The sequence below is a fragment of the Electrophorus electricus genome, chromosome 12 (genome assembly GCF_041902795.1).
Source record: "Electrophorus electricus isolate QZ-2024a chromosome 12, ASM4190279v1, whole genome shotgun sequence".
In the NCBI taxonomy this organism is placed as follows: domain Eukaryota; kingdom Metazoa; phylum Chordata; class Actinopteri; order Gymnotiformes; family Gymnotidae; genus Electrophorus; species Electrophorus electricus.
In genome coordinates this window covers 26305279-26332589 of record NC_137508.1, presented here as the reverse complement: position 1 = coordinate 26332589, position 27311 = coordinate 26305279, and the positions used below count along the sequence as shown (strand labels likewise).

The following is a 27311-nucleotide window of genomic DNA, read 5'->3' as shown; positions in this document are numbered from 1 at the left end:
AGTATGGATCTTTCACTATCTCACAGCACAGCACTCCTGCTTGAGCAGAGTCCATTTAATATCCAGGCCTTTCCACGGCACCTATCTGAGAGTGGAATCAATTAGCCAATGCTTGTGCAGCGTTTCTCATGCGCACGATGCCCGTACACATCCTATAATGTTGTGGAGTGGCTGACCTCAGTAAGACACACTGTCAATGTTGTGGAGTGGACAACCTCAGTAAGACACACTGTCAATGTTGTGGAGTGGATGACCTCAGTAACATATGTGCTATCATGTGGAGTGGCTGACCTCAGTAATGCACCTGATGCCATTATGCTAACAGACAACCAGCATATAGACTAATAGTTTGGATGGAGCATAAAGGCACGTAGTTTAAAGGCAGGTAAAGGCAAGTAGTTTAGTTAAGGAAAGAAGACACTGTGATTCATTGGATATGAATCTTATTTTAATTTAGGCTGTGTAAAAGACTAGTCTTCTGGATTAATATATTTCCATTTATTCATGTTTGGAAATAAAATGTAATGGCATTTTTTGGTCAAGTGGACAGTGTAGGGAACTAGACCTCAAAGATGTAGGTGAGTTCATTTGTCCCAATATGAATATGAGTGTAAGGAGAAAAGAGAGTATTTTTATCATTAAAGCTTCAGTTGAAGAAGCATCATGTCTACTCAGAGTGGCGGGGGTCCACTTCTTTCAGACAAAGCTGAAGACATAAAATGGCGAACAGAGCCCTTGAATAATCAAGGCCCAGACAGGCTTCTTGTGGAAGCTAATAGCTTCTGCCACTTCAGTAGAGCAATTTCCTGCTCCTCCAAACAAAGCTGGGATGGACTCAGAAACAACTGGCAAAGACTGCAGAGAAATCCTTTCCTCTCGGGTTGGGTTGAGCTGAATGGTCTGGAATACGCTGGAATGTTCTTTGCTGTGCGAGTTTTGGGATGACCCATCACAATTCTGCTTGGCGAGTGCGAGGAGCTGTGAGGGGCTGCCGCACATGCCGCGCCTGTCCTGTTCTTCCTCCCGTGTCTCATCTTTCATCCTGCTGGTCTCTCCGGAACTGACAGCTTTGAGAGCCTATTGCTTTAGAAGACACGTGTGTGTGTGTGTGTGTGTGAGAGTGTGAGAGAGAGAGAGAGAGAGAGAGAGAGAGAGAGCTTTTCGTGTAGGCCTGTGTGGGTCGTTATGTTTCTGACGGAGACCAAAGAATAAGAGTTGGAGAAAGTTTGATCATGCTCCATGCATTACAGGACAGACGAGCATTATGCTAAGTTCCTTAAAGAGTGGGACATTTAAGTGAGCTCAAGAGTTCAGTCCATGTGTTTACACATTCCAAATCATAGATAAGCTCGTACAGATCCAGCTCAGAGCTTTCTAAAGATTATTTCACCTAATGCTCGTTCCTTTTTTACACCACCAGTTCAAAATCTCTCCCCAACTGAGCACCAAAGGTATCGCAGCAGATATTACCATCTACCACAGAGGTTCTGGTACTTCAGGGTCTATGGTTCTCGGAGGGTCTGTGGTGCTGCGAGGATCTATGATGCTGGGAGCATCTATGGAACTTGTAGGGTCTATGATGCTGGAAGGGTCTATGGAGAGCTCTGTGACAGGACCCTGCTTGCACACACTCAGTTCACCTCTTCTGTCATGACCTGCAGGCAAGTTCACGTGCATCGAGGTGCGTTTTCACCTGGAGAGGCAGATGGGCTACTACCTGATCCAGATGTACATCCCCAGCTTGCTCATTGTCATCCTGTCCTGGGTTTCCTTCTGGATCAACATGGACGCTGCTCCCGCACGCGTTGCCCTTGGGATAACCACCGTGCTCACCATGACGACGCAGAGTTCCGGCTCCAGAACATCCCTGCCTAAGGTGGGTCACTTTCAAAGTCTTTTCCAGGGCCACTTCAGAACCTGGTATTTACTCAGAGCTTGGCTTAAATCACTCCCATATATATTTCTCAACCTAATCTTCCTGGACACCTCATACAGGGGAATTTGAAGCAGTACATTTTCAATAAACAGTGCACTGTTGGCATTTAAAAATGGCATCTCATGGGTCTTCTTACACAACACGGCAATATTTATATATATTAATGCACAAAGGCATTTTTTTTATTGTTTCTACATTAATTGGTCATGCTATTAGAAATCAGAGATCAAATTCAAATTTAGCCATGGTGACCTAGATGGCAGGGTGACTAACATCTTTGCAAAAGATGGAAGGAGAAATGACCGGAATAATTGGTTAGGATAGAGAATTCTTTCATTTTCTTTCCGAAAGTATTTAAGCAGGTTGTAAACACAGTGGCAAGGAATAAAGTGTTTTTAGTTGTGCTCTATTATGAGAAATATAAACATATATGGGATATGTAGGATTCATGTAAAGCACAAGAGCCTTTATATGCGACTAGACACACATTAGCATCCCATAAATGAGTTTTTAGCTGTTGCATAGCATAATTAAACATTCCATGAAGCTGCTGGTTGGAAGAGTTATCTGTGGTTTGCAGTCAAGTCAACACACCTCAGCCGGCTGTTTGATTACTGAAGAATGAGTCAAACAAATCTCTTTTCTGATTAATAATGAAGTGCTTGAGTTGCGTTAGCTGGAGCAAAGGAGGTCCTTCTTAACAGAGGAATCTGTGTGCGTTTGTGTGTGTGTGTGCTTGTGCGCATGTGTGTGGTGTGCATGTGTGTTTTTGCGTGTGTGTGTCACAGGTCTCCTATGTTAAGGCCATAGACATCTGGATGGCTGTATGTCTGCTGTTCGTTTTCTCTGCCCTGTTGGAATACGCTGCCGTTAACTTCGTCTCCAGGCAACACAAAGAGCTTCTGAGGTTCCAACGCAGGAGGAGGAAGTCTAACAAGGTAGATCATCTCAGAGACAGCAAAAGATCCACTAAGCAGGAGAGTGAAGAGGGTTGCGGCTCAATCTAATGTCCTGTACATCGAAAGTAACCCGCTTTGTCAGAGATTTACCATTCAGTTGGGTCATTTAGGATTTAAATTAGTAAATGTGCACAGCAGTCAATATATACTTAGCAGAGAACTATAAAAATAAAACTATAGCTGATTTCTAGACAATTCACTAAAGTTAATTAGTATTTAGGCATTACATTTCATAATGCAGTCTAGAAATTTGAATTTCACACAAGGTCACGGACTCGTGTTTCACATTTATATCCATTTTATTTCCTGATCAAAGCCTTTTGCATAAATATGCCTTCAAACAACAAGAGGAATGTTCACCTAACAGAACAAAGTGCCACCTCAAGGCCTGAGCTGAAGAGTGAGACCCAGCTGGGAGCGCCTACAGATTCCTACTGTCCTTGACAGATAAGAACAGCCATGTGTGACCCACCCAGAGCGACATGGAGATTAGAGCTGCTGGAAAAGGCACAGAGATCAGCCCATGGCATCAAGAAATATGAGTAAAATATGATAATTCAGAATATTAGCATACAGTGGCATGCTGACGGTATCCCTCTGGGACAGGCTGAGAGCTGCTCTGTATGGAGATATTCCGAGCACAGCTGGGAAAGCCTGAACACAGATGTGGGGCTTTCCACATGGAGGCTCTGGGCATCCCAGCGGCTGAACTTAACCGAGGATGAAATGCTTTGGTGCCTCTGATTGGGATATTTATGGAATTTTTTTTCACTCTCTGAACTCTGCTACAAAAGTACAACAGCTACTGTGTTCACGACAGACCGTAGTACAGGCTGGGTTGCAGTGTCAAGGCCAGAAAAACAGTCAGTTCCAATCACTTCAGTTAAACGTCATTCATTTGAATATTAAAAATTTGAATACATTTTAAGAATCTCTCATTTGAAATGGTGGCCCTGAAAGCTAACACACCTAAGATGCCTCTGGCTAAGTAAACACTGCTGCCTGCTATATTATCAGACTACTTTAAAAATGAAGCGCTCTTAGTGTGACTTGGCACAACACTGCCATCCAGGGGTCATGAGCTGTAATTACACATGAATGGCACATGAGAGGGTTTGTCTTGATGACTGGACGGGACTTGCAGTTCAGGACTTTGATGTCTGAGACCCGCCCCATCTCAGCCATCAGTCACAAGGATACTGCCACTCCCACCCTTTCTGTACCTGCCCATGTTCTCTGCCTGCATTAATTCAGCTTGCTCTATGCAATGCTGGATGTTGAAATTTCTCACACATTCCCATCTAAGCAACAATGTGTCTTACTTGATGTTACACACATTATATTGTTCCAAATAATTAGCAAATCTGAAAATGATTCCTTATGGAAATTATGTTGTAACAATATGCAGATGTGTGCCAAATACTTTAGAAAAGGGATTTCAAGCTCTATGTGTCACTAAAATGCCACCGCTAAAACTCCACTGACTTACTGTGACACCATCAAGCCTCACATGGCTAACGTCCTTATCGCCAAGGCTGGCCATTTCTCAGATTCAGCCTGTGGAGCCATAGTTTGTCTTATTTAGTCTACAGCCTTCCAAACCACTACTGCACTCAAATGGAAGTTTGCTGCAATTGCTATGAGCTGACAACAGACGGTGGTTTCTATGTCCAAATCCTGGTGGTAGAACTACTGTATCCTGGACACAGCCTGGACCTTGCAGTAGTAGCAGTATAACGTCCCTTAAGCATCCAACATGCTTTCAGCCCCTTTCCTGAGTCTGTTGATTATACTTGTGGTTGCCTGCCATTCTTTGGTTTTGCTTTATCAATATCAATGCTTTCAAGTTGACTCTGTTGACTAAAAACTCCCCTTCTCGCTTTTCCATTGCCAGTGAGATTGCAGCGGAATGGTTAATGGGTTTGGGCTTGTTATGGAAAAAGTGAGCTGATGTTTGCAGGGCATTTCATGTTTCATGTTTTTTGTTATTTTTGGGTTTATAATCCATGCAAATCATTTCCATGCTTCGTCCTCCCATTCACCCCCCTGACCAAGCGTCAGTTGACTGTTCCAATCCCTCTGTTTCTGCATTAGCAAAAAAGAGCAACTTTCTGCAAGATTAATTGCAGTTGAGTTTATTGCCCTAATAGAAAGAGAATTTTTATGCTTGTTTGTTTGTTTGTTTGTGTTTTTTGAGAGAAGAGGGCCCATCGAGAACGGCTACAGCCAAAAGCAAAGTGTAGAATTCAGAGGTCTTTCTGAAAGATAACGGTTTTAAAATGAAAGATTTAAAGGACAGTAATGTAACAGGACACCAGTGTTTTTTTCTGAAAAGGTATTTCACTATTATTGCATCAAAGTGGTAACCTGCCATAAAGTGTGAGGGGAGTAACAGGACTAAAGTTAAAAGTGACTTGAAAACATGTTTTGCCCCAAATTTATACTAATTTATCACAAATTTATGTGCGCTCTTTTTAGGGGAAGAGCAGAATTGAAATTGTAAAGAAATGGACCTCACTTCCTGTTTGAGAGCAACAGGCTCCAGGCATTCCGAGGCAAGACAAGGCCAGAGCTAAGCAAAACAGAGCCTTGGGCCACTCTGTGGGAGTTGGGGGGTTGCGTAAGTGTGTGTCTCTTTCTCTCCCCATCTAGGAGGACACGCAAGAGAGCCGTCTCAGCTTCGCAGCCAGCACAGGGAAAGAAGGCAACATGTCCAAGGGGACCAATCACGCGGCCCCAAATGTCCAGCAGGGACAGGTCTCTGGCCTGGCTGGCCACACCCCTACCACCTGCAGGAGCCCAGAAGAGATGAGGAAGATTTTCGTCGACCGTGCTAAGAAGATTGACACCATCTCGCGAGCTGCGTTTCCTCTGGCGTTCCTGTTTTTTAACATCTTCTACTGGGTCCTGTACAAGATCCTGCGATATGAGGACATCCACAAGGCCTAGAGATGGGGCCCGATGGAATGGGTGGGGGCCTCTGGCACAGAGCCTGCAAACCTGACAGGCAGTTATACACACGGGACCGAGGGGGCTCCGGACCTAACGACACCCCACACTGAGCATGAATATGTACCACTGCCAGATAACCAACTTGATAAGGAGACCAAACGGTCAGCTTCCATAGTTGTGCTCCCCATCTTCTTTCACACACTCGCACAGTGAGACACAACTCCACACTATGCAACTGAAAGACAATTCACAGAGGCTCTACACCACACATCCCCAAAACACACAAACACAAAAACACACCATTTGCTCAGCACCTTCTTGTATGAGGGAAGCACATGTATGGCTTCCTTTCACAGAGACGCATGTATCTCAGAGGCTTCTCATCTCATGGCTGACCTTCAGAATTTAACTGCCAGTGTGGAGTCTATTGGTTTTAATACAGCAATGTTAAAAATAGCTGTTCTATGACCATGAAATCGGAGAACGACCGATCCTGCACTTCATTATAGCATTAGACCTCAGTTGCAACCTTGTCGCAGATACAAGCCGCCTACATGAAAGGTTCACTAATTGTTTGTTTGTTTGTCATAATTGTACATATGTTTTATTTTGCCTGAATCTAGAAGGTTGGTGAAGATGATTCAGGAGCTGCTGTATTACTATGGGCCCAACCGTGGCTTACGGCTCATGGCTGAAAGTTCATGAATATCAGTTGGGTTTACATTTCAACGCATGCAGCGCTGTCTCCGCAGAGAGGATCACTGCGCCGGTGAACGGCAGGGCCGCATTGTCTCTGACCACAGCAGTGTCACTGTAACATTCCCACAGATGAGCAGCCCAGTTCAGACATAACCTGAAATCTTTACCGCTCGATACATTAATGCCAGGCACTGAAAATCCAGCTGTGTTGGGTCAATTTGCATATTATCTAATGCTGCTTTTTCTGGTCTTAAATAACAGGCTAATGGCAGAAAGAACCAAACCTTCCTTAAGAAGAAACAATGTCATTTTGTTATGGCATTTTTCAAAGAGGGAACATCATTTTTAAGACTTAGACTATTGTGTTATAGAGATCGGTCAGTGAGTTTGAGTGAGTTTTTGATCAACTTAACCAACAGCTGCATGTCTGGTGAATATAGAATAGTGAGAATAGTGTGAAATTAGGTATAGATAAAAAGCTTACCATTAGAAAGATAATGACCATATCAAATGAATGAATGCATTCCTGATATTAAGTAACCAAAATACATATGAATTTTACCTTCTCTTTATAGAGGAACTGTGTTTACTACAGGACAGAGATAGTCTAAAATCCATAGTCAGGGTTTTCCCAAGCAAGGAGAGAGAGTCGAGTAGAACTGCCTTCCAAAAGTACACAAATCAACTCATTTCAGCTGACACATTTTCATAGGAGAGGTGGAGTAAAATTAAATAAACATATTACACATTGCATTACAGTCTATAATCATCAAGAGAAGGCAGCAGATAGGCCTGTTTGCGCAAAGACTTTGCAGTTTCTCTATTATTATAAAACGCCTTTGTGTTTTCCTTCATTCACTAATTCACTTTGATAGGTTTCAAACTGCTCTGGGCTTTCATGGTAATGAAATTCTTTTTTACACTTTCTGAAGCCAAATTTTAATTCGATCATCTGTGTCATGTAATATGAGAGAAAATACAGTGTGCACATGTTCTTATAGTGGCAGCTGGGATAGTGATAGATTTTAAAAATACACCACATTAGTATTAGACAAACATTCACACTGCAAGGAATCCTTATATTTATAATGCAATAGATGTTTAATAATTTATTTTGTACAAAATCTTCAATATTATGCATGTATTGTGATCAATATTGATGTATTTTATTTTCAAAATGTGAATTCGAACTTGCAAGTATTCCAGTCAGAGAGAAAAGGCGAAACGCAAATATTATCTTCCATTTACACATGTAAATAATTGTCATATGTCTAATAAAGTTCCTGCTGGAAACAAGTGCTAAAAAGCATTCTTACGAACTAACGTGACCTTTGTGTGTTTCACTCGTCATTGGAGGGTTTCGCCAACTGCGCAAGTGATCGTACGGAGTTTTCACACGGATATTGAACCGTCGCTGGAGAGTTCAGTGTGCGCCTGGAGCGTGAAGGACGTCGGTCCTGGTGAGAAGCAGCGATAGTGCGTGTTTTTCTACCCCCCCACCCGGGTTTACATAGCACCTTACTGCACGCCCCTTCCTGATGCTGAAACTCCCTTGGCACATGGTACTTAAAGCGCAGGGCTCCGCCGGGGACGCGTCCGGCATGGCTCTACACGGGAAAGTGGCGCTGGTCACCGGTGGCGCGCAGGGAATCGGGAGAGCTGTTGCAGAAACCCTTCTGAAAAACGAAGCGAAGGTCGGTAGCTCAAATGATTGCCAAAGGCTTCCTCTTTTTAACATTTCCTGTATCTATTCACTAGACCTTTGAGTAAAACGTTTGTTTGTTTGTTTTTAAAAGTTTTCCCGGTCGCGTAGCAGGGACCTATATGCTGTCCGAGATGTCTGAACAAAAAAATCCTTTACTTGTATGGCAGATTGATCACTTTATGTGGTATTCAGGTTTCACTTGTAGATCTAAATCAGTCCGTTGGAGAGATGTGCAAAAAAGATTTAGATCAACAGTACGGTGAAGACAACTGTATTTTCATCCAATGTGACGTGACGGACCGAGGAAAACTGCAAGGTAATAGATGCCATCATTTAGAGCACACTTGGCCACATTCATAAATAATCTTGGTGTGAGACTGCTGCTTCTGGATCTGTTTGTCTTTTAGTAACAGAATGATAAAGGGCCGTAATGAACGTGGGAAAACTGATCTTAGATCAGAGTTCCTACGTGCATTGCATGTACAGGCTAGAGTTGTCTTTACTTGTGCCAACTGCCTGTTTTTCTAGCCCTAATCAAAACGTGTCTCATCCTTTTCTGGCTTGGCACAGTATGAACATATTTCTTAGGTAGTCTGTTTATCCCTTTTTTAAATCCCCCGAGCACATGTGCAGTGAATCGTCATAAAGGTGTGATTGTTCAGCGCCGATACAGTTCTAGAGTTCCTGGGTGTCCGAGGCAGAGATTTCGGAACGTTCTGTGGACGTTCTGAGATTAGATCCCTTCAAGGCTGTTTTATGTGGCCTGAGCGCATGATCCGACTGCGGCTCCGCTTTGCTGTCATTCTTTCGTTCCCCGCATTTGTCTGTTGTTAGTAAGAGGAGACCGTCATGCAGCCTGAGCTGAGCGTGCTTCTGCAGTGTGGGGTACACCCCAGTCTTCGCTGCATGTATGAGCACACGGTACTTTCGGGGGTTTAGCTAGCTGGGGAGAGGCGAGAGGGCAGCAAACACCGCCCTGCCCCTTCAGGTGGCCTTCCAGGGCGCTTCCAAGGGGCAACATGCTGATTGGCTAAAACCTCTCCTAACGTTTGACCTTCTTTTGGTTGATGTTTCAGAAGCCTTTCAAAGCACGGTTGAGAGGTTCGGAAGACTGGATATCGTGATCAACAATGCTGGAATTAACAACGAGAAGAACTGGGAGAAGACTATCGAAGTGAACCTCGTAAGTTCACCGCGGTAGCGGGCGAGCGTTTGGGAAGAGTTCGGCTCTCTTGCGAGCGCTGTGCTGATTGCGTTTGTCCTGATTTACTGTTTACACAGCCCAACCTGGATCACTTACTGCTGCAGGTTGCAAATGCTATTGCCTAGTGTTTAACAATATAAATCAGTGACTGTCACATACCACAAGCCTCCTCGCGTAGTCTGGCTCAGATTTCAGGGCTGAGATTCACCGATCCAGCAGAGCGGTGGGGCGCAAGAGCTCAGAGTGTTTAAAAGGTGGAGATGGACCATCACAGTGCCACTGGGGAACTGCACACAAAACTGTTAGCGAGCACGCGAGGCATAATTACGCACGCATGTGCCATAATGACCGGAAGTCGTGACCACAAATCCGCAGCACCTGTGGGGTTAACGCAAGCCCGGACTTTGGCATCTGAGCAGGAGCGTGAGACGGATTTGATATGTTGCCACGTCTAGAAATATGTTACTAGCTTCAGTGACCAATCGCTCTACAGTCTACGGTATCTTACACTGCCCAACCTTATCGGGAGCGCTAAAATGACCCCTCCATGAAGGCACACCTGAAGTTTCATTTGGAGTTAAAAGACCAAATAGGATGTGATGTTTGTGTGTGTGTGTGTGTTAACAGCACTATATACGTGTGTCTGTTGCAGACATCTGTTATAAAGGGCACGTATTTAGCACTGGACCACATGAGTAAAGAGTATGGGAAGGAAGGAGGAGTCATCATCAATGTGTCATCCATGGCAGGTAATCACTTAAACTCACAACTCCTGATTATTGAACAGATGCCTAATTGGATTGACTAGTCGATTTGGCGTGTTGTCAGTGAAAGCTATAAATGACAGAAAAGCACATCTGAATCGTAATGTGGAGACGTGATCTGTACTTCCAATGTGTGAACAGTATATGTCTGTATTGAATTGTCGACAGTCATTTGACTGTATTTATTGCTGGAGTGTGTTCTGCGGAGCTCGCCAGCCGTGTTCACACTGGGTTTCTGAGCCTCACACATATGCAGCACTGATATTGTACCTGGCTGGTTGGACCTCATTGTGAGACTGAGAAAACTGCCCTGCTAATTCCATTTGGGCTCCTTAAAGAAAGATCTCCCAAGATCCATTGATGCACCTGCCAAAATGAAGCAGAGGTTGTAAATCAGGGATTTTTCCTGTCTCTGTGCAATGTGAGAGGTTACATTGATGCTATTGTGCTGTTGGCTACAGAACAATATATTCTAGATATATTGAGCAGACTAATGGTTAATGTGGTGTGTGTGTGTGTGTGTGTTAGGGTGGTGGTAGTAGTGGTTATACTAATAGTAATTGTCATCATTAAATGTGCAAGATGGCATTTTTTGCACATTCCTAATTATCTTCTTACACACCAACTTTGACAAAAATGCTGCCCTAGGCATTTAAACACAGCTGTTATTCTGACAAAGTTGTTTTTCAACATTTTCTATTTTATAAGACAGCTGCAGGCCTCTCAGCCCATAGATAAACATAACTCGGTCATTTGTTCAAGACCTGTAGCTAAAGCTTACTTGAAATTAGGTCAAGTTACCCTCTCTTGTCTTTATCTGTTCCATGAAACTCTCCTGTCATTATGAGATCTCTCTGCCGTGTAATTACGTAACCTCTGGCCATGTTATGTGCCATGAGTTCCATTTCTAAGTAAAAGGAGAAGTGTGCTCACTATACAGCAGTTGTCATGTGGGTTCTAAACTTTTTCTGAGAGCCCACCACACTGCTTCTGCATTTCGGACTTTTGTATACATGCTCGCCGAGGTTGTAAACACAGCCCTGTGACTCAGTAAACCAGTGTGTCATGGGGTTAACATCACGCTCACGAAGGCTTGCATTTTCCTCCTGAGCAGATGAGCGAGACTTTGTTAGACAAAGCAAGACATTCCCTCTAAACACGCTTCAGACAAGTTCAAACAAGCGCAGGCAGAAGGGACCTTTACACGGTCCGAGACTGCAACAGCACTGTCCTTAGCACAGGCTGTGAGGAAATCAGGTTATAGGCAGAGGGGGGACGGTTTTGATTTGTACAAAGGTTTCTATGTACACATACACACACAAACACACCCACACCCACCTACGCACACATACACACACACACACACGCACGCATACACATGCATGCACATGCGCACGCACACACACACACACTGCTCTCTGCACCCTGCCAATCTTTTGACTGCATTTGGAGTTTTCAGTAGTACTACACTCATGACTATTGAACAGTAGTGTTGTTATACTGTAAATTGTAGATAGTTGTTTCACTCTCATGTAAAATCCAGTGACCAGTGACTGCTGGCTCATGTTTCGTCCGTGTTTGACACACTGCTTGTTACTGGTGTGTGACGTGTGCTGGTGGGTTTGGGTGTGAAGAGCAATGCTTTCCATGCTCTTTTGCAATAGCAGCATTACACACGCTGTCCCACACACGCCGTCCCACGCACAGGCCCCGCACACAATCCTGCACATAATCGCACACAGCTGCACACGCCTTCCCCTACAATATCCTGCACAAAATCCTGCACACAGCCCCACGTCACCCCACACACATCCATGCACACAATAGCACATGCCGTCCTGCAGACCATCCCGCACAGGCATTCATATTCTGCTTCTCAGACCGAAGCGCATGCAGCTTCCTGTAGCAGGAAGCTGTAAACATGTTCTTGGCATGTTGCTTGTCACACACACGGCATCCCACATGCAGCCCACAAGCCGTCCCACCTTCACCCTGCTCTCGATCCTGCGCACCGTCCCACACACCGTCATGCATGTCGCACACTACCCTGCAGGCTTTCAGAGTTGTTTGGTTTACTCTAACATCTATTTTATTTTACTGTAACAACTTCAAACCCTCACACTGACACACAGCCTGCAACAGACCAACCCGGGAGCACCGCTGGTGGAGCTAAACACGCAAAACACAGACTTCTATTGTGTGCGTGAGGATTAGTCCGTGGGGTCTCGTCAACATCGTTTTTAGGTTCGCTCACCTAGAACACACAAAGAGCTCTGTAGCTATAAACACAGTTCTTACATGTCCCCAGTGATCATTTCAGGATTAGCGAAGGTTATAAATTTGTGTATCATGCCAAAGCTTCAAGGTATGTAACCAGCACACTACAATGCAGGGATAAGAGACAAAAATCTGCACAGATCAAACAGAAGGTTGATGTTCATTACAGCTGGTTGAAGCAGGAGAAAATATAAAAAAATATTGGTGGGTTGCTTTTATATGGATCCATAAAACTAGTGGGCTGTAAAGTGGAGAGCTTTGAGAAATGATCTGTAGCCTCATTGTGTTTGAACACTCGGTTTGAACACTGCGGCCAGTAAGGATTTTGTGCTGGAATTAAAAGAGAAGATCAGAAATCTTCAGTCTTGGCACATTCAGATTTTCCATGACGGAGGCACAGGGAATCAGAGTTGCTGTTCCACTGCGGCCCCTGCGAGGATGAAAACCACGCTTTGTAAAGCCAAAGAAGTCCTGTCTCTACACCTCCTGTTATCTTTAAACTGCATACTGCATTAAGCTGGTTTCTCTGAGATGCCACTAAGGCTTTTAGTGTGCCCTAGAGTTAATTCATCTTTGCATTTGTGTCTTTTTTTAATACATCAGCATTCCTGCATTCTCCCCATCAGCCGGTATACACAGCCACCAAGCATGGAGTGATCGGCTTCTCCAGGGCTATGGCTGTGAGTGCATGAGTCCATCCTCACCTGCTCTGACGAATAGCTATGAAACAGGCAACTATAAAACCATGCAGAAGACACCATACAGACACTACACAAGAGACCTTATATGGCAGACATTATACAGCAGACAGACATACAGACACTAAATAGCAGACATTACACAGATGCTGTACAGTAGACACTATACAGCAGACATTAAACAGCATACACCACACAGACTCCATACAGACACCATGGAGCAGACACCATACTGCAGATGTAATACAGCAGACACCATACCACGAACATTATACAACAGACACCTTACACACACCACATAGACAGCATACAGTCACTATACAGACATACAACAAACACCATACAGACACAATTAAGCAAACATTAAACAGCAGACAACATACAGACACTATACAGCAGACATAAAACAGCATGTACTATACAGACACAAAATAAGCACCACACAGCAATCACAATGCAACAGACACTATACAGCAGACAGCATACAGACACTATACACTGGACACTATGCACACACTATATGGCAAACATTTTCTGCAGAAACATTTCAGCAGGTATTATATGGCAGACATTATACAGCAAATATTATATGGCAGACAATATGCAGGAAACAACATACAGACATGACAACTATTAAGGCTATTGATGATTCATGGTACAATACAGACACCATACACCATAGAGACAGCATACTGCATCCACTATACAGCAGACACCATACAGTGTGGCAAGTCGAGCCTATTATGAGAGCTGAAGACTTTTGGCAATGGGACAGTTCAGCACTCAGGAGAAGAATTCAGCCTTAAACTAAGCTTCTCTGACAGCTACAAACAGACTGAAAATATTTATCAACAGAGGTACGTTTTAAAATAAAGTTAAAGCAATGAAGCCAGGAAGATGCACAGACCAAACTAATTAGTTTTTGACCTAATTGATCATTATCAGGTGTTGGTCATAAAAACATTTCAGCAATTAATGCTATTGATGATTCAGTTTGAAATAATGTATTCTTGAATAATAACTACCAATTCAGTAACACTTTGTATTAAGTTTTTATAAATAATAATTAATCCTAGTGAATTCTGATTTTTCAAACTATGTTAGTTTAAAGAGACTGCATGCCTTAAAAGAAGGAGGCAACTTCATTTACTAACAGCTGTGAATTCACCTCAGAGTTCACATTCTGAAGATGAGCGAGTGAGATGAAAGATTTCTGATAACATCACCCTCTCCTCTGTCTGCGAACTGACATATTCTTTGCGGAGTGTGTGTTGTTCACGATGACCCTGTCTGGACCGGTTCCTTACTCTCGGCAGGACGCGTCGGAGCAGGGACAGTACGGCGTGAGGATCAACACCTTGTGCCCAGCCTTCGTGGACACCCAGCTGCTCCGCACCGTCGAGCACGAGGAGACCATGGGAAAGTTTGTGAAGTTCAAAGATGAGTTCAAAGAGAGGATGGATAAGTTTGGCGTTCTTAAGTAAGTTCTTAAGTAAGCACCTCCCTTGGAAAGCTGTGCTCTGTGTGTGATTTTTAATTTTTTTTATTTCCTCCTGAAAGATGTACCACCCGTGTACCTCTGCACTGTCAGCCCGTCACTGCACTTTGTCTCGACTGAACCACTGATCTCAGTCCCAGATTGCATTAATGTGATTTACAAAGCATTTGTATTAATACACAAACTCCACTGTCGCTGGACTATATATGAAAGGCCTTAAATCATGTACAACTGCCACTGTAATTAAACTGTGGGATTTGTGACATGACCATGAATGATGTATACAGCGGACAAAGAAACAGCTGCTTATGGGTTCCCAAGCTTGGGAATGCCTGAGTGTGATTGCCAGTGTTTGTGTAAATACAGAGTCCCGTGACTCTGATCTGTGTGGACAGCCCACTCTCAGGCACAGGACATAGGAGCCTTAGTGTAGCAGCCACTCAACATAAACCCAAGCGTGATTAGTTTTAATGTGACAGCATTGATATTAATCATGTCACCATGACTCCAGGAGGGAAGACTGGTCTTTTTTTCTGTACAGAACATTTTATTCCAAGTTTATTTCATTTGCAGCCTCTGTTCATGGAACTGATTCCCAGAACTGATTGTCAGGCAAGGACAGCAAATGCTAGCATGTATCCAAACAGACAATTCTCAGAAGAACATTTTTACGAGGTCTCTTGTGAGCGAATCAGTCAGCTCCAGCCTTTCAGTGCAAAGCAGACCTGCGCATAGTCCAGGTAGCACTTTTCTGCTTCCTGGGTCCTTTTGTCTGTCCTCTGAGACACACCAGCATCTTCAGGATACAGGACACACCTCCATGGGATGGACGAGCACTTGAAACACTCCTTGAGTACTATGATATGCAACATGCTCCCTGACCAGGTACCTGACATGCACTTTAGGCTTTCCAGAAGGTTCCCTTTGAAACCTCAGCTTTCTACTTCCTGCTCCCTACTGTTCAGATGTTTCTTGCTCAGCAACCCTCATAATTTTTCTTTCCCATAATTATTTATTAATTTTCCGAAATTCAGTTATTTTCACGCTTAACGCCACGCCTCGCTAAACAGGTACACAGAAGTTACAAGTGACTGCTTCATTACGGGATTCATACAAACACAGGAAGTCATTTATCTCTGCCCATGTTCTCTGAATCACACTATCTGCACATGATGGCTGATATATATACCCTCCAACAACCAATCACCAGGGAAACCGACATCACTCCGTAGCCACAACACACTATGCCTCGATAGAGCTTTAGTCACTGGATGAGATTCGCGATGGATAACCACAGGAGACACCGGATTCACATGAGTGCGCTTCGTTGTTCTTGTTTTCCACCTCCCCCTCCCTTCACCTGAACTTTCCAGAGAAACTGGAGAAGCGGGTTTCTGCTGGGACTAGACTGTCCCTCTCCCTACGAGCCGGCCCCAGCACCTCCACCCCATCCCACTAGGCTCGCCCTAGTAAAGGCCGGCTCACGCCATCTCCAACGGGGCTATCTCGCGGAGAGCGCTGAGCTCCTCGGTCACCGAACAGGCCGCTCCGCTTGCCTAGCAGAAACCCCGCCCATCCTCGCCGGTCAAAGGGAAGTTTGTAAATCATGCTCTCCCAGTTCTAATAACCGCAGTCCTCCCAATACTGCAGGAGCCTGAGCAGATCTGTCGGGTCCCCGCTGCTATAGCGATGACAACATCGGTAACTGTTCAGAAAACAAGCCTGGACCCAGTGTGTCCAAAATATCCATAATCTCACCCTTCCAGTGCTTACCAACAGTAGAGAGATCAGAGTATATCAGTTCTTCTAATCTATGGTATGTACAAAATGAACGTAGCAGTTCACCTGTGCAGATGGAGTCGGCGCCACGAAACCTCAGGTTTACGAACGCCGTATGCACCAGCAGGAGTGTAGCTGCTTTATCTTCAGATTCCTCTCCATGCATGCAGTTCTTGTTTTGAATGTGTCTATGCAGCTCAGGAACAGGGCTCCACAAGTTGTATTATTTCCCTTCTACAGGCATCCTAAGTACCAAAGTTTTAATTCCCATTCTATTATAATCAGTTGTCTTTTATATTTTTCTTTCATTTGTAAAGCACTTTGAATAGCCTCATGCAGGATATGTGCAATATGTGAACTCTTGCTTGGCCTGAATGGTAATCAGTGTGTACTGCCAGATAGCCATGTGTATAATCCTACCAGGCCTTCTGGGTCAAATGTCACCGTGCACTTAAGCATTTATGTGTACATAATGTACCACCGAGCGAGACAGAGCTTTATACAGTACGGCTGGAAGAGGCAAGCAGGGTAGATGTAGACAAGCGGCTGCTCAGTCAAACCAGCACCCCCTTCCCAGCCCCTTCAACCCTCGTAGGTTCTCCATGAGGTACAAATATTCTAATAGGCAGGCCCTCTGTTTTTGTATTTTTACACTCGTATTGCTGTGACACTAAAGAATGTATACAGTCGAATGAGAGTTCATGTCTAAAATAGCTCCTTCCTTAAAACGGCAGTCCTGGACTTCCCCTCTTCACCAGCACAGCTTGGTGTAAGGTTTGATCTTCCATACCTGATTCAGCTCACAACTTATTTTTAAAGCTGCAAGGTTATATTTCTTGCTTGGCCTGCCTTCAATCCCACACCCTTATATCCAAACCTTTCTACAAAGCCCTCGCCTCCAAACACGTAGTGCTTAGCCTAGCCTTAAATGAGTTACCATGCACGCAGAAAATGCTTGACGGGCAAGAAGGACCACCTCCTAGTAGCAGTTTCCTGATTTGTTTTTCCAACTGGACCATGTGGCTTATCAGAGAGCCCAGCACAGTCACAAGGACATTTTGCCCTTCTCAGAGCACCTGTGATAGTGATAGTGATTAGATTGCAAACACAGTATGGGGTGAGTGTTATTTTAAAAACTGCTTATAGAAGCTTTAATTTGTTTATGAATTCCATCAGGTATGTTAGACCAGGGAAGCTGTTAAAGCACATGGTACAGGCCTGAGAACCAGTGGGCAGATGTTGCTGTGATGGCTGTCTCCGTGTGTCCCCATCAGCCCCTCTGCTAAGTCCTGAGCAAGGTCTGTAGGTCATCCAGCACGGCAGTCAGGCCAGAACGACCTTTTATTCCGCAATGAAGTTAAAGTTGCTGAAAAGGGCGCCAGTTGTTCCTGTGGAGGTAGACAACTGGACCAAGAGATGTTGCTGATTGCTGCTCTTCCAGCCTGTGGGGCGGGGTTATGGTAAAGGATATGGTTACAGCTCCACATGCCTACATCACTAATTTGGTATTCCTTCCAGTTATTAAACAGTGTTTCATTTCGCTCAAAACGTAATGGCCCTATTGCAACCACGAGCAGTATTAGAACACCTTGTCCAGTACATATCGTCAGACAGCCTTTGGTTAACCACTACTGCTGTGCTGTCTGATGCAATGCTTGTTTGTTCAGTCACTTCTTCCACAATTTCCTTCCACAGACAGTCTGCTGTGGTTTTCTGTCTGACAACAAGGAAATGAATGAAATAGACTTGCTGGCACTAATCACAGATACTGCTGTAGCTAATGATTACAAAATTATTTAAAAACTTTCATTTAATAAATTTCACTATATTGTGTACTATATGCCGTGTATACTAAGAGGAGCATTGGTGTTGCTTAAACAAGTGCAGTTGGCAAAGCTTGGGTTGGCATGTCCTCAACAATTGGTTTTGCAAGAACCCACTAAAGATAAGCGCCGTGCCAGGTTTGTTACTGATATTGAACTGTACACTTGGCCTCATTACCTCTGGACAAAACGAGAAATCTGATAAGAGTTGGATTAAAGATTGAGAGAGAATGTACTGCTGCACACTGAATGTTTACTCAGGTTTCAGTCTCAGGTGTGTGTGTGTGTTTGTGTGTGTCTGTGTGTTGGTATTTAGGCCTTCACTGATCGCAGAGGGTATGATGCGCATCATCACAGACGAAAGCCTGAATGGAGCTGTGATGAAGATCACCTGCTCAAAAGGAATTCACTTCCACACGTACGAGCCACTCTCCGCCTGATGCACGCCGCACAGCCAGGCTGCTGTTAGGACTGACAGCTGCCGTGTAATCAGGGTCTGATTCAAAGTTCACTGTGGCCCAAGTCACAAATCCAACAGTCCTACACCAACCAAGACCCTCTCATGGCTTCGGCAGGGGGATCCTAATTCACACAAAGCAGAACAGCGTGACAGGATGACACAAGTCATGATGGCCAAACAGGAACGTCCGTTTTCCACTTCAACACTCGGCTTGTGGCTAACATTGTGTGCCTAAAGAAACTGAGAATCTTACTCTGTGACAAGCTTCCTGCTCATGAATTGCCACAGGAAGGATATGTGGATAATCTTCCTAAGATTCAAATGTTCCCATTCCATGATTTAAGTCAATACAAAAGAGAAAGATATACAAGTATTTTAGTAATGTTTTAATATGTAGAATGGTTCTGTTTGTTTTATTTACTTTTGCTGTAATACCATTTAATAATCACTTGTACAAAGTATGCAGAATGATTGAAACAGATTTTTTTTTTTTTGTAGTAGTCCTTATTTTATTTATTGACCTTAATTAATGCTATATGTTCTTAAACTTACCTCAGTAATACCTTTTAATTGTACTTTCAATATTTTATTAGATCACTTCTGCCAAAGAACAGCTCAACTGTCAACCCAGTGTTTACACCCTGCTGGTTCTGTAAACATCCAAGGCCTATTACAGTTTATGGGATTAAAACCTCCAGAATCAAATCTAAGTTAAATCAAACTGTATAATGACTAGAACAAATGTTTGGACTATCTGAACTTAAATAAATATTTTTAACCTCAAAATGAGAATATTCAGCAGTGCTGGAGTGATTTATCCTACTTTCTTTCTAGAAGACAATGAACACTATAATAATTATAACAAATCTTATATCAAACTACACATAACACATGTAAGATGTTAACGGAGCAACAAACAATTGTCTTTTAAAACTACAAAAAAAGAAAGGAAAAAGCATGTCATGGTAACATTCTAAATGTAGTACTATGTCACAGTTCTTAACTAAATGTTTCAATAAGTCAGTGAGACAAGCAGGAAGTGAGGCAAGCAGGAAGCAGGACAGTGGAATATTTGACTGCTTGGAGTGAGACTAGTGACACTACTGTGTGCACACTCACCTGTAACTCTGATGTTGTAACCTGCCATGTTACTGTCAGGAAGTCGGAAATATATGAGAATCTCAGACTTGTTCAAGAGACTAACTCGCTTCCCCGAGCCGCGTTTCTGAGGCTGTGGACACGCAGACGACGGCATCGGGGGGCCCGTGTGCTGGCTCTCTGAGCAGCTTGTTTTGAGCTAATGGAAGAATGGTAGATTTGTCTAGACTGTGCCAAGAGGTCTTCATTGTGAAGATGCAGGAGTGTCTGAGCTGTGGTCAAACAGGATCTCATAACCTATGTGCCATGAAACTTGTTCATTCTCACACACACACACACACACACACACACATATTTTAGGTCCCAGTTAGCTAATTTATACAAATATTAGTTAATTGACATGGGGTTTAAAAGTGCAATGCCAAAGAATCACTAACAAATATATTAATTTACATTGTGCATTTGATAAAATGATTATAAATTTAAAGCAGTTGATAAGGTTCTTTTTGAGCCTTTGCAAAGAAGACACACACGTTTTCCTTAAGTTTGTCAGTCTGTTCCTGTGTTCACATGTTCAGCCACCCTAAAACACATGTAAATTATTCTATGTTAGGAGTTAAACACCTTTTAATTGGACTTCATAAATACACTACTGGAATACATCTGCATAACTTATAAACATTGTCCCAGTATGGATAACTCAGCTAATTTATACAAATGTTTGTTAATTGACATGTCATTTCAAACTACAATGCCAAAGAATCACTAAAAAAGTACTTTGAATAAAAAGATTTCCTGTGTCACTAAATAGTGAATCTAGTAAATTAAATTATTAAATGATTTTAAGTTTAGAGCTGTTGCCAAAGATGATCTTCCGCCTTTGTAAAGCGATAAAGAGGTGCAGAAATCAAAGCTAATGTTATTGTGTTTATTTGCCAGCGAATGGCATTGTCAGGCCTGGTTCCAACAGGTATGTGGTAGGACAGGCCATGGGGGGTGTGGCCTGTTTACAGCCATGTGTCACAGGTTTCCACGCAGGGCTGCAGAACGCGTTCGTCTGAAAGCAGGTAACCCAAGATCAAGAGAACAGGCTGGGTGTGGCCGTAGGGAACAAACGCACTAATGAAACCAGCCGAGTAGTAGTTATGTAAATTCATGGAAGCCTGATGCATTCTCTGACCTGGTCCGAGGGTGGGTGAGGTCACGCGCTCTTTACGCATTCATACGTCATCAGCTTACTCATAAAATGTGCCATACACAACAAACTGTGATGTCAGTTCCCAAAACCTCAGGCAAAAGCCTCTGATTTAGTGCCTCGAAAACTGACATGTTTCAATTATAAGCTACTTAGCGAGGAAATGAATGTGTGTGTGTGTGTGTGTGTGTGTGAGGGAGGGAGGGGGAGGAGGCATTAAAAGAGCTGGCCCCAAGGCCATTCTGGGTGGGGACCAAGCACCAACAGTTGATAAAAACGTGTGTTCTCTGATATTATGTGCTTATTATGTAACTGTTTCCACTTAAGCTGGTATCTACTGTGGGACATGTACACATTTGCCAGCGTGTAAACCCACCGCACAGGAGAGCTGGTACTGCAGCTGAACAGATGGAGATCTGTTAAAGAGTTAAACAGAAATTAAATCAGCTTTCCTGTGAATATATGAATCACTCCACTGAGAAATAAACGTAATAAAGACTTCCCTCATAAGATTTACAGTTCTATGTCCTAAACCTATCCAAGAGTTCCAAGAACTCAGCTGATGGGTTGTCTTATGCAACTTGCTTCAGAACAGTAAAACATAACAAGAACATTTGCATTTCGTGCTTTGATTTCACTAATGGTACTTTCATCAAGTAATCAGTTACAGTAATGAGTATTTATGTGGAATGGGTAGAGCCTTTAAACAATGTATTAACATTATAGAATAAAATTCATAATATATTATGTCCTTAATACATTTAATTGGTGTGTATGTAATAAATGAAAAGAAAATAGGAAATGAGATTTTTTATGCGTTGATCCTGTTGAAACTAGAGATTTTTTTTTAATGTGCCTGAATTATCATTTCCTCACACTATTGTCATAATGTGTTTCCCACTGTCAAACTGTCACACTCCGTATTCCACTTATTGTGATTTGACTTTAATTAGTTTTGCAGTGTCGTAAGTGTGAATCACACCAGAGGTTTCAACTCCAGGGAATTTCCCACACCTACAGGAGGAGGAGTGGCTAAACGTCTTAAAGATTACACTTCAATTTCGAATTAATGCTACCTGGTACAAGTTCTAATTAATAACAAACGGATTACAAAATAACAAACAGATAAGATTTGTGCAGCAAAGAATCAAGATTTAAAGCAATTTAATTCTAGTTAACTAGAATGATTGTTTTTGTCTTAGAGGATTTAGGATCCAATGCAAATTTTGATGTTTTGACTTATGTAGGAGGAAATTATTAGTCATTCATCTCAGACGTAACATGCTCAGTTGTCTGAGTCAAGATGCTTCATCTGGCTTAAGCAATTTGCAAAGTAAGGAAAGCAAACCCCATACTGATGGATGTGTTTACCCAGTGATAATGTAAATACACAGAGAACCGTACTGGGTGATAATGTAAATACACAGAGAACTGTACTGGGTGATAATGTAAATACACAGAGAACCGTACTGGGTGATAATGTAAATACACAGAAAACCGTACTGGGTGATAATGTAAATACACAGAGAACCGTACTGGATGATAATGTAAATACACGGAGAACCGTACTGGGTGATAATGTAAATACACGGAGAACCGTACTGGATGATGATGTAAATACACAGAGAACTGTACTGGGTGATAATGCAAATACACAGAGAACCGTACTGGATGATAATGTAAATACACAGAAAACCGTACTGGGTGATAATGCAAATACACAGAGAACCGTACTGGATGATAATGTAAATACACAGAAAACTGTACTGGATGATAATGTAAATACACAGAATACCGTACTGGGTGAAAATGTAACTACACAGAAAACCATACTGGGTGATAATGCAAATACACAGAGAACCGTACTGGACGATAATGTAAATACACAGAAAACCGTACTGGATGATAATGTAAATACACAGAATACCGTACTGGGTGAAAATGTAACTACACAGAAAACCGTACTGGATGATAATGTAACTACACAGAAAACTGTACTTAACACAAAAGAGTCACTTGCACGATCAAGAATCTTCTCAATTACAACATGTGTAGTAATCAGTCAAATACAGATCTGAACAAAACATGACCAAAAAACAGCATTTTGGAACAGGATATCGTGATCTTTGGCATTTCTGGATGTCATCCTTGCATCCAGTACAGTACGGAGGTTCGACCAATCACAGCTCTGCTCCAGACACTGGTTACTGACCTGCTTTTTTCTGTTTGATCAGTTTTGGCTTTTGTGTAAATATTTTAATAGGTATCAAACATAACTATATCAGAAACTATTGACAGATCTGATACCTGACCTGAGACAGCCACTTACAAATCCCTATAACGAATAGGGTTGAAATGAATGTGTTCGTTTAAACCAGATCAACAGTAAAATAGGACATGGGAGTAGATTTCGGTGTGTGTTTGCGTATATGTTGTAGAACATGGACTTTAAACTGTAGGAACAGAGACAGCGGATGTGTCAAGCATTGAGTCACAGTTCATGGAATGAACCTAATGTACTCACAGATGTTGAGTTTCACTGAATGAACACATATAAAAATATGTCCATTATCGTCACAAACAACAGGGATTGTGCATAACAGCAGTTTCATTAAAAGCTCACAGAAAACATCAGATGACTCAAAATCATCACCACTAGTTGCAACAGACAAAAAAAAAAGAAAGACACTGTTACATACACACATACGTGTAAAGCTGCTTTGTGACAGCAACTTTTGTAAAAAGCGCTATATAAATCAATTTAACTTGACTCACATGCACACACACTCGTGTCATCGTGATGGTGTCTCTCTCACACACACACAATCATCCTGAGGGTTTCTGTCTCTCTCTCACACACACGCACGCAAGCACACACACACAGACACACACACACACACACACACACACTATTAAATTATTATTATATACTCTTCAGCTTCCCTTTCATTATTACACTCTTTCATTATTAATCCGGTCAGATCAGTAACTCTCATTAATTCAGAACTTTCTCTCAGTTTCACCCAAGGTCTACGAACACAGTGCACTTTGTTGATTACCAACGACGTGGGCCAGGGTGCATCCCCTCCCCTGCCCTGCAGGTCTGACGTGATCGCGTGTGTTTGTTTTACAAGTCCGGCTCTCAGCACGCCGGCGCACTCGCCCTTACCCTCCTTCCCAGTGATAAGATGTTATTGTAGGGACTCCCATGAGGTTGAGAAAACTCCATTGACTGGCAGGCACTGAGGTTCTGGCCACATTCCAGCAACAATAGACTGGGCTTTGATTGGCAAAGAAAATAATCGCAGGGAGGGGTGCACATTTCCAATCAAGAACCCAAGAGGAAATTCATTTCAGAGCAAAACAATGCAATGAAATGAAGTGGGTGAATTTTGAATGGTTTGAGAAAGGGTCTCTGAGGTGGTGTACGAGCAGGCCAAAAGGCAACAGAAATGAAGGGGAGATGCATGGATCGTTTAAAAGAATTCGTTCATAATCTATGTTTCTTTAAACAAAGGTCAAGCTGAGGACAGTGTAACCATCCACATGTTCTAAGTATGAGGTTATTCAGAGTTGACAGTTGATTGGACACAATGGCTATAAGCAACCATAACCGCCCAGCACCGCAGCCTTTGTATTGGGATTTTTGGTTACTTTCTGAGCTCATTTGGCTCATTTTGGTTTATGCACCTCGTCTGCCCCCCTCCAACAGGCCCTCATTAACTTGAATGATGAGCCCAATTAGTCTGGTGTGATTCAGGCATGGCTGAGACCAACCAATCAGGAAGGAAAGGAGTTCAGTGGCTCGCATGAGATATGGGTAATTAAGGGTGAAAATGACCTCTTAATGTTGAAGTTGGGTCTGGCATGCTTGCTTAGACATGCATGCGCACACACTCCCTCTATATCCCCCCCCCCCCCCCACACACACACACACTCACACACTCGCTCTCTCTCAGCGAAGGCACTGAGTGGATAGCACGTTTCAAATGCTACCTCTCATCCAGTGTCAACTACAACAACCTGGAGGCAAAGATGTAAACTGGAAGCCTGGCTGTGAAACTCCTGCTCAGTCTCCTGCCCGCTCAATGTGCACGGTTCTCCCACAGAGGTTGTGATGAATAGAGGCCCATAATTCCACAGTGCTGAGGAGCACCAGACCAGGCTAATCAGGAGTAGCTAACGACACATTCACACCAGCTAAAGGGACCCTCTGTTTTTTCGTCCATTTTTTACACACATGATTATGATTGCAATGATTAGGAGTAGCTTAATAGGACACGTAATACCCCGCGTTCCTCATGGGAGAAAGCACCGCAGCCTGGAGTAATTACATCATACATTATGCTACATGCGAGTGTGGCGTGTGTGAGACAACATACTCTGAATGACAAAAGAGGTAGAAAGAACTACTACTAACACAAACACACACACACAAACACACACAAACACACACACACAAACACACACACACAAACACACACACACAAACACACACACACAAACACACACAAAAAAGTCTGGTAAGATCAATGCACTGAGGTGGTGTGTTTGAAAATATCTTTTAAACAGCAAGATCTGATTCAGAGACTGTTTCGCAGAAACAACATCCAAGATGGAAATTCTCCAACCACAAAATCAGGACACAGAGCGAGAACTGGCCAGCAGTGTCAGTTCAAATGAACAAACCAAAAAAAAACAAAAAACAAGGAAGGTCTACGCCTTTATTCCAGGACCAGGAAAGACCAAGCAGAGGCTTAGACAAGCTGAGTGCTCAGATGGAGGATTATATTTCACGTCTACAGCGCTTGGCAGCTGCTCTTATCCAGAGCGACACACATACCGATCAGTAATAACAGTATTTGTGCTCCCTGGAAAGCGAACTCACAATGTTAATGTTATAAACACTGTCCATGTGTGGGTGCATTACTTTGAATCGTCACTCCCTTTTCAGTAAAATCCCAACTCTTAACTCTAGTTTACACACCCTGCATCTACACACACACTAATGATTATGATTGCATGTTGTGTATGGAATCCCCTGCTGTAAACATTGTATATGATCAGTCAACACCTCAGACAAAACCCCTGACTGGAAACACACCGGAAGAGCAGGGTGTCGTTAAGGTCTTTACCATACTAGGCACTGACCTGCTGCGCTGTATCCAGCTCAGCTCCGCTCATTGGTCATCATATAGAGATTAGGCTGGGGTCAGAGCGGTCTCAGATGGGGGATGTGGTCCCCGCAGGGCTGGACTAGGAGCCTGTATCTTACCACAGTGAGCTCCAGATCAGGCTTATCCTGTACTGAAGTCACCATTCCGGTCTCTCCAAGGAATTAGATGATCACTTTTAAAAAATCCAACTGTACAGGATTGGTCTGTATTACAGGAAACCCCTGGATGAGGTTACTGCCAATAAATGGGGTTCGACTAGTTGTTAGCAATAAGGGTAAAGAATAGGCATAGATTTCTTTTGTCAATAAACCAGATTGTTTAAATCATTTGTTCACTACAGTTATGGCACTAAAAGTGTCCTGTTTGTGTATTTTTTAAATCAATTTAGATGAAGATCAGATGTTTTAGGAGATATCCATTAATAATCTCAGATACAATCAGGTACAGTGGATGAATAATCTCAGATACAACCATGTACAGTCTGTGAATAATCTCAACTACAGTCACGTACAACCATAATATCAGCTACGACCATGTAGTTTGTGAATAATCTGAACTACAATTATGTATAGTCTGAATAATCTCAGATACAACTATGTAGTCTGTGAATAATCTCAGCTACAACCATGTATGGTGCATGAATAATCTCAGACACAATCATGTACAGCCCATGAATAATCTCAACTACAATCATGTACAGTACATGAATAATCTCAGATACAACCACGTAGTCCATGAATAATCTCAACTACAATCATGTACAGTCTGTGAATCTACAATCATTTACAATCAGTGAATAATCTCAGATACATTGCATAAAATTTGTACATGATCTCAACTACAGAACATGGGAGAAATCTTTTATTATATACAGTGCTGGACCAGCCAGGTTGCATTTCTTACACACACAGATATTTGATAAACCAGGGAAGCTGAATGCTGGGTAAAAAGGTTTGTAGACCTCATAGTTAATAATGTTTGCCTAGTGGAACATTCAAGGCATATCCTCTCTGAATGACATAATACACCATCAGCTCTTGATCTGAGGTCAGTAAGCATATTGCAATCAGGCATGTCTTGGTTTACA

General features: G+C 42.8%; 2 protein-coding genes across 10 annotated transcripts in view; both read left to right on the top strand.

The window, feature by feature from the left end:
• glra3 (glycine receptor, alpha 3) overlaps positions 1 to 7737 on the top strand; it is a 47208-nt gene extending 39471 nt beyond the window's left edge. For 3 of the 5 annotated variants that reach the window (XM_081724476.1, XM_081724475.1, XM_027021014.3), the window contains 3 exons: positions 1662 to 1876; positions 2725 to 2874; positions 5548 to 7737. In XM_081724476.1, the coding sequence (XP_081580602.1) occupies positions 1662 to 1876; positions 2725 to 2874; positions 5548 to 5844 (662 nt within the window). In that variant the 3' untranslated portion in view covers positions 5845 to 7737. Of the gene's footprint in view, positions 1 to 1661; positions 1877 to 2724; positions 2875 to 5373 lie in introns of all 5 variants that reach the window. The other 2 variants (XR_014126438.1, XM_081724477.1) reach the window with 2 other exon arrangements.
• Positions 7738 to 7876: 139 nt separating this feature from the next.
• On the top strand, positions 7877 to 19546 carry hpgd (15-hydroxyprostaglandin dehydrogenase). 5 transcript variants are annotated; one of them, XM_027021018.3, is made up of 8 exons: positions 7877 to 8006; positions 8119 to 8240; positions 8444 to 8567; positions 9328 to 9434; positions 10108 to 10204; positions 13100 to 13176; positions 14511 to 14674; positions 18611 to 19546. In XM_027021018.3, the coding sequence occupies exons 2-8, from the start codon at positions 8148 to 8150 to the stop codon at positions 18732 to 18734; spliced, it is 786 nt and encodes a 261-aa protein (XP_026876819.1). In that variant the 5' UTR covers positions 7877 to 8006; positions 8119 to 8147; the 3' UTR covers positions 18735 to 19546. The 5 variants fall into 5 exon arrangements, with proteins under 5 accessions (XP_026876819.1, XP_081580605.1, XP_081580606.1 ...); XM_027021017.3 differs by having other exon boundaries at positions 7950 to 8240; XM_081724479.1 differs by lacking the exon at positions 13100 to 13176 and having other exon boundaries at positions 7937 to 8240.
• The last annotated feature ends 7765 nt before the right edge of the window (positions 19547 to 27311 follow it).

Excerpts from the sequence above, each read along its gene's own strand:
- hpgd (XM_027021017.3), top strand. The coding sequence starts at position 8,085 with ATGCTGAAACTCCCTTGGCACATGGTACTTAAAGCGCAGGGCTCCGCC. Across the intron at positions 8,241-8,443 it reads TTCTGAAAAACGAAGCGAAG|GTTTCACTTGTAGATCTAAA; the intron begins GTCGGTAGCTCA and ends TGTGGTATTCAG. Across the intron at positions 14,675-18,610 it reads GATAAGTTTGGCGTTCTTAA|GCCTTCACTGATCGCAGAGG; the intron begins GTAAGTTCTTAA and ends GTTGGTATTTAG.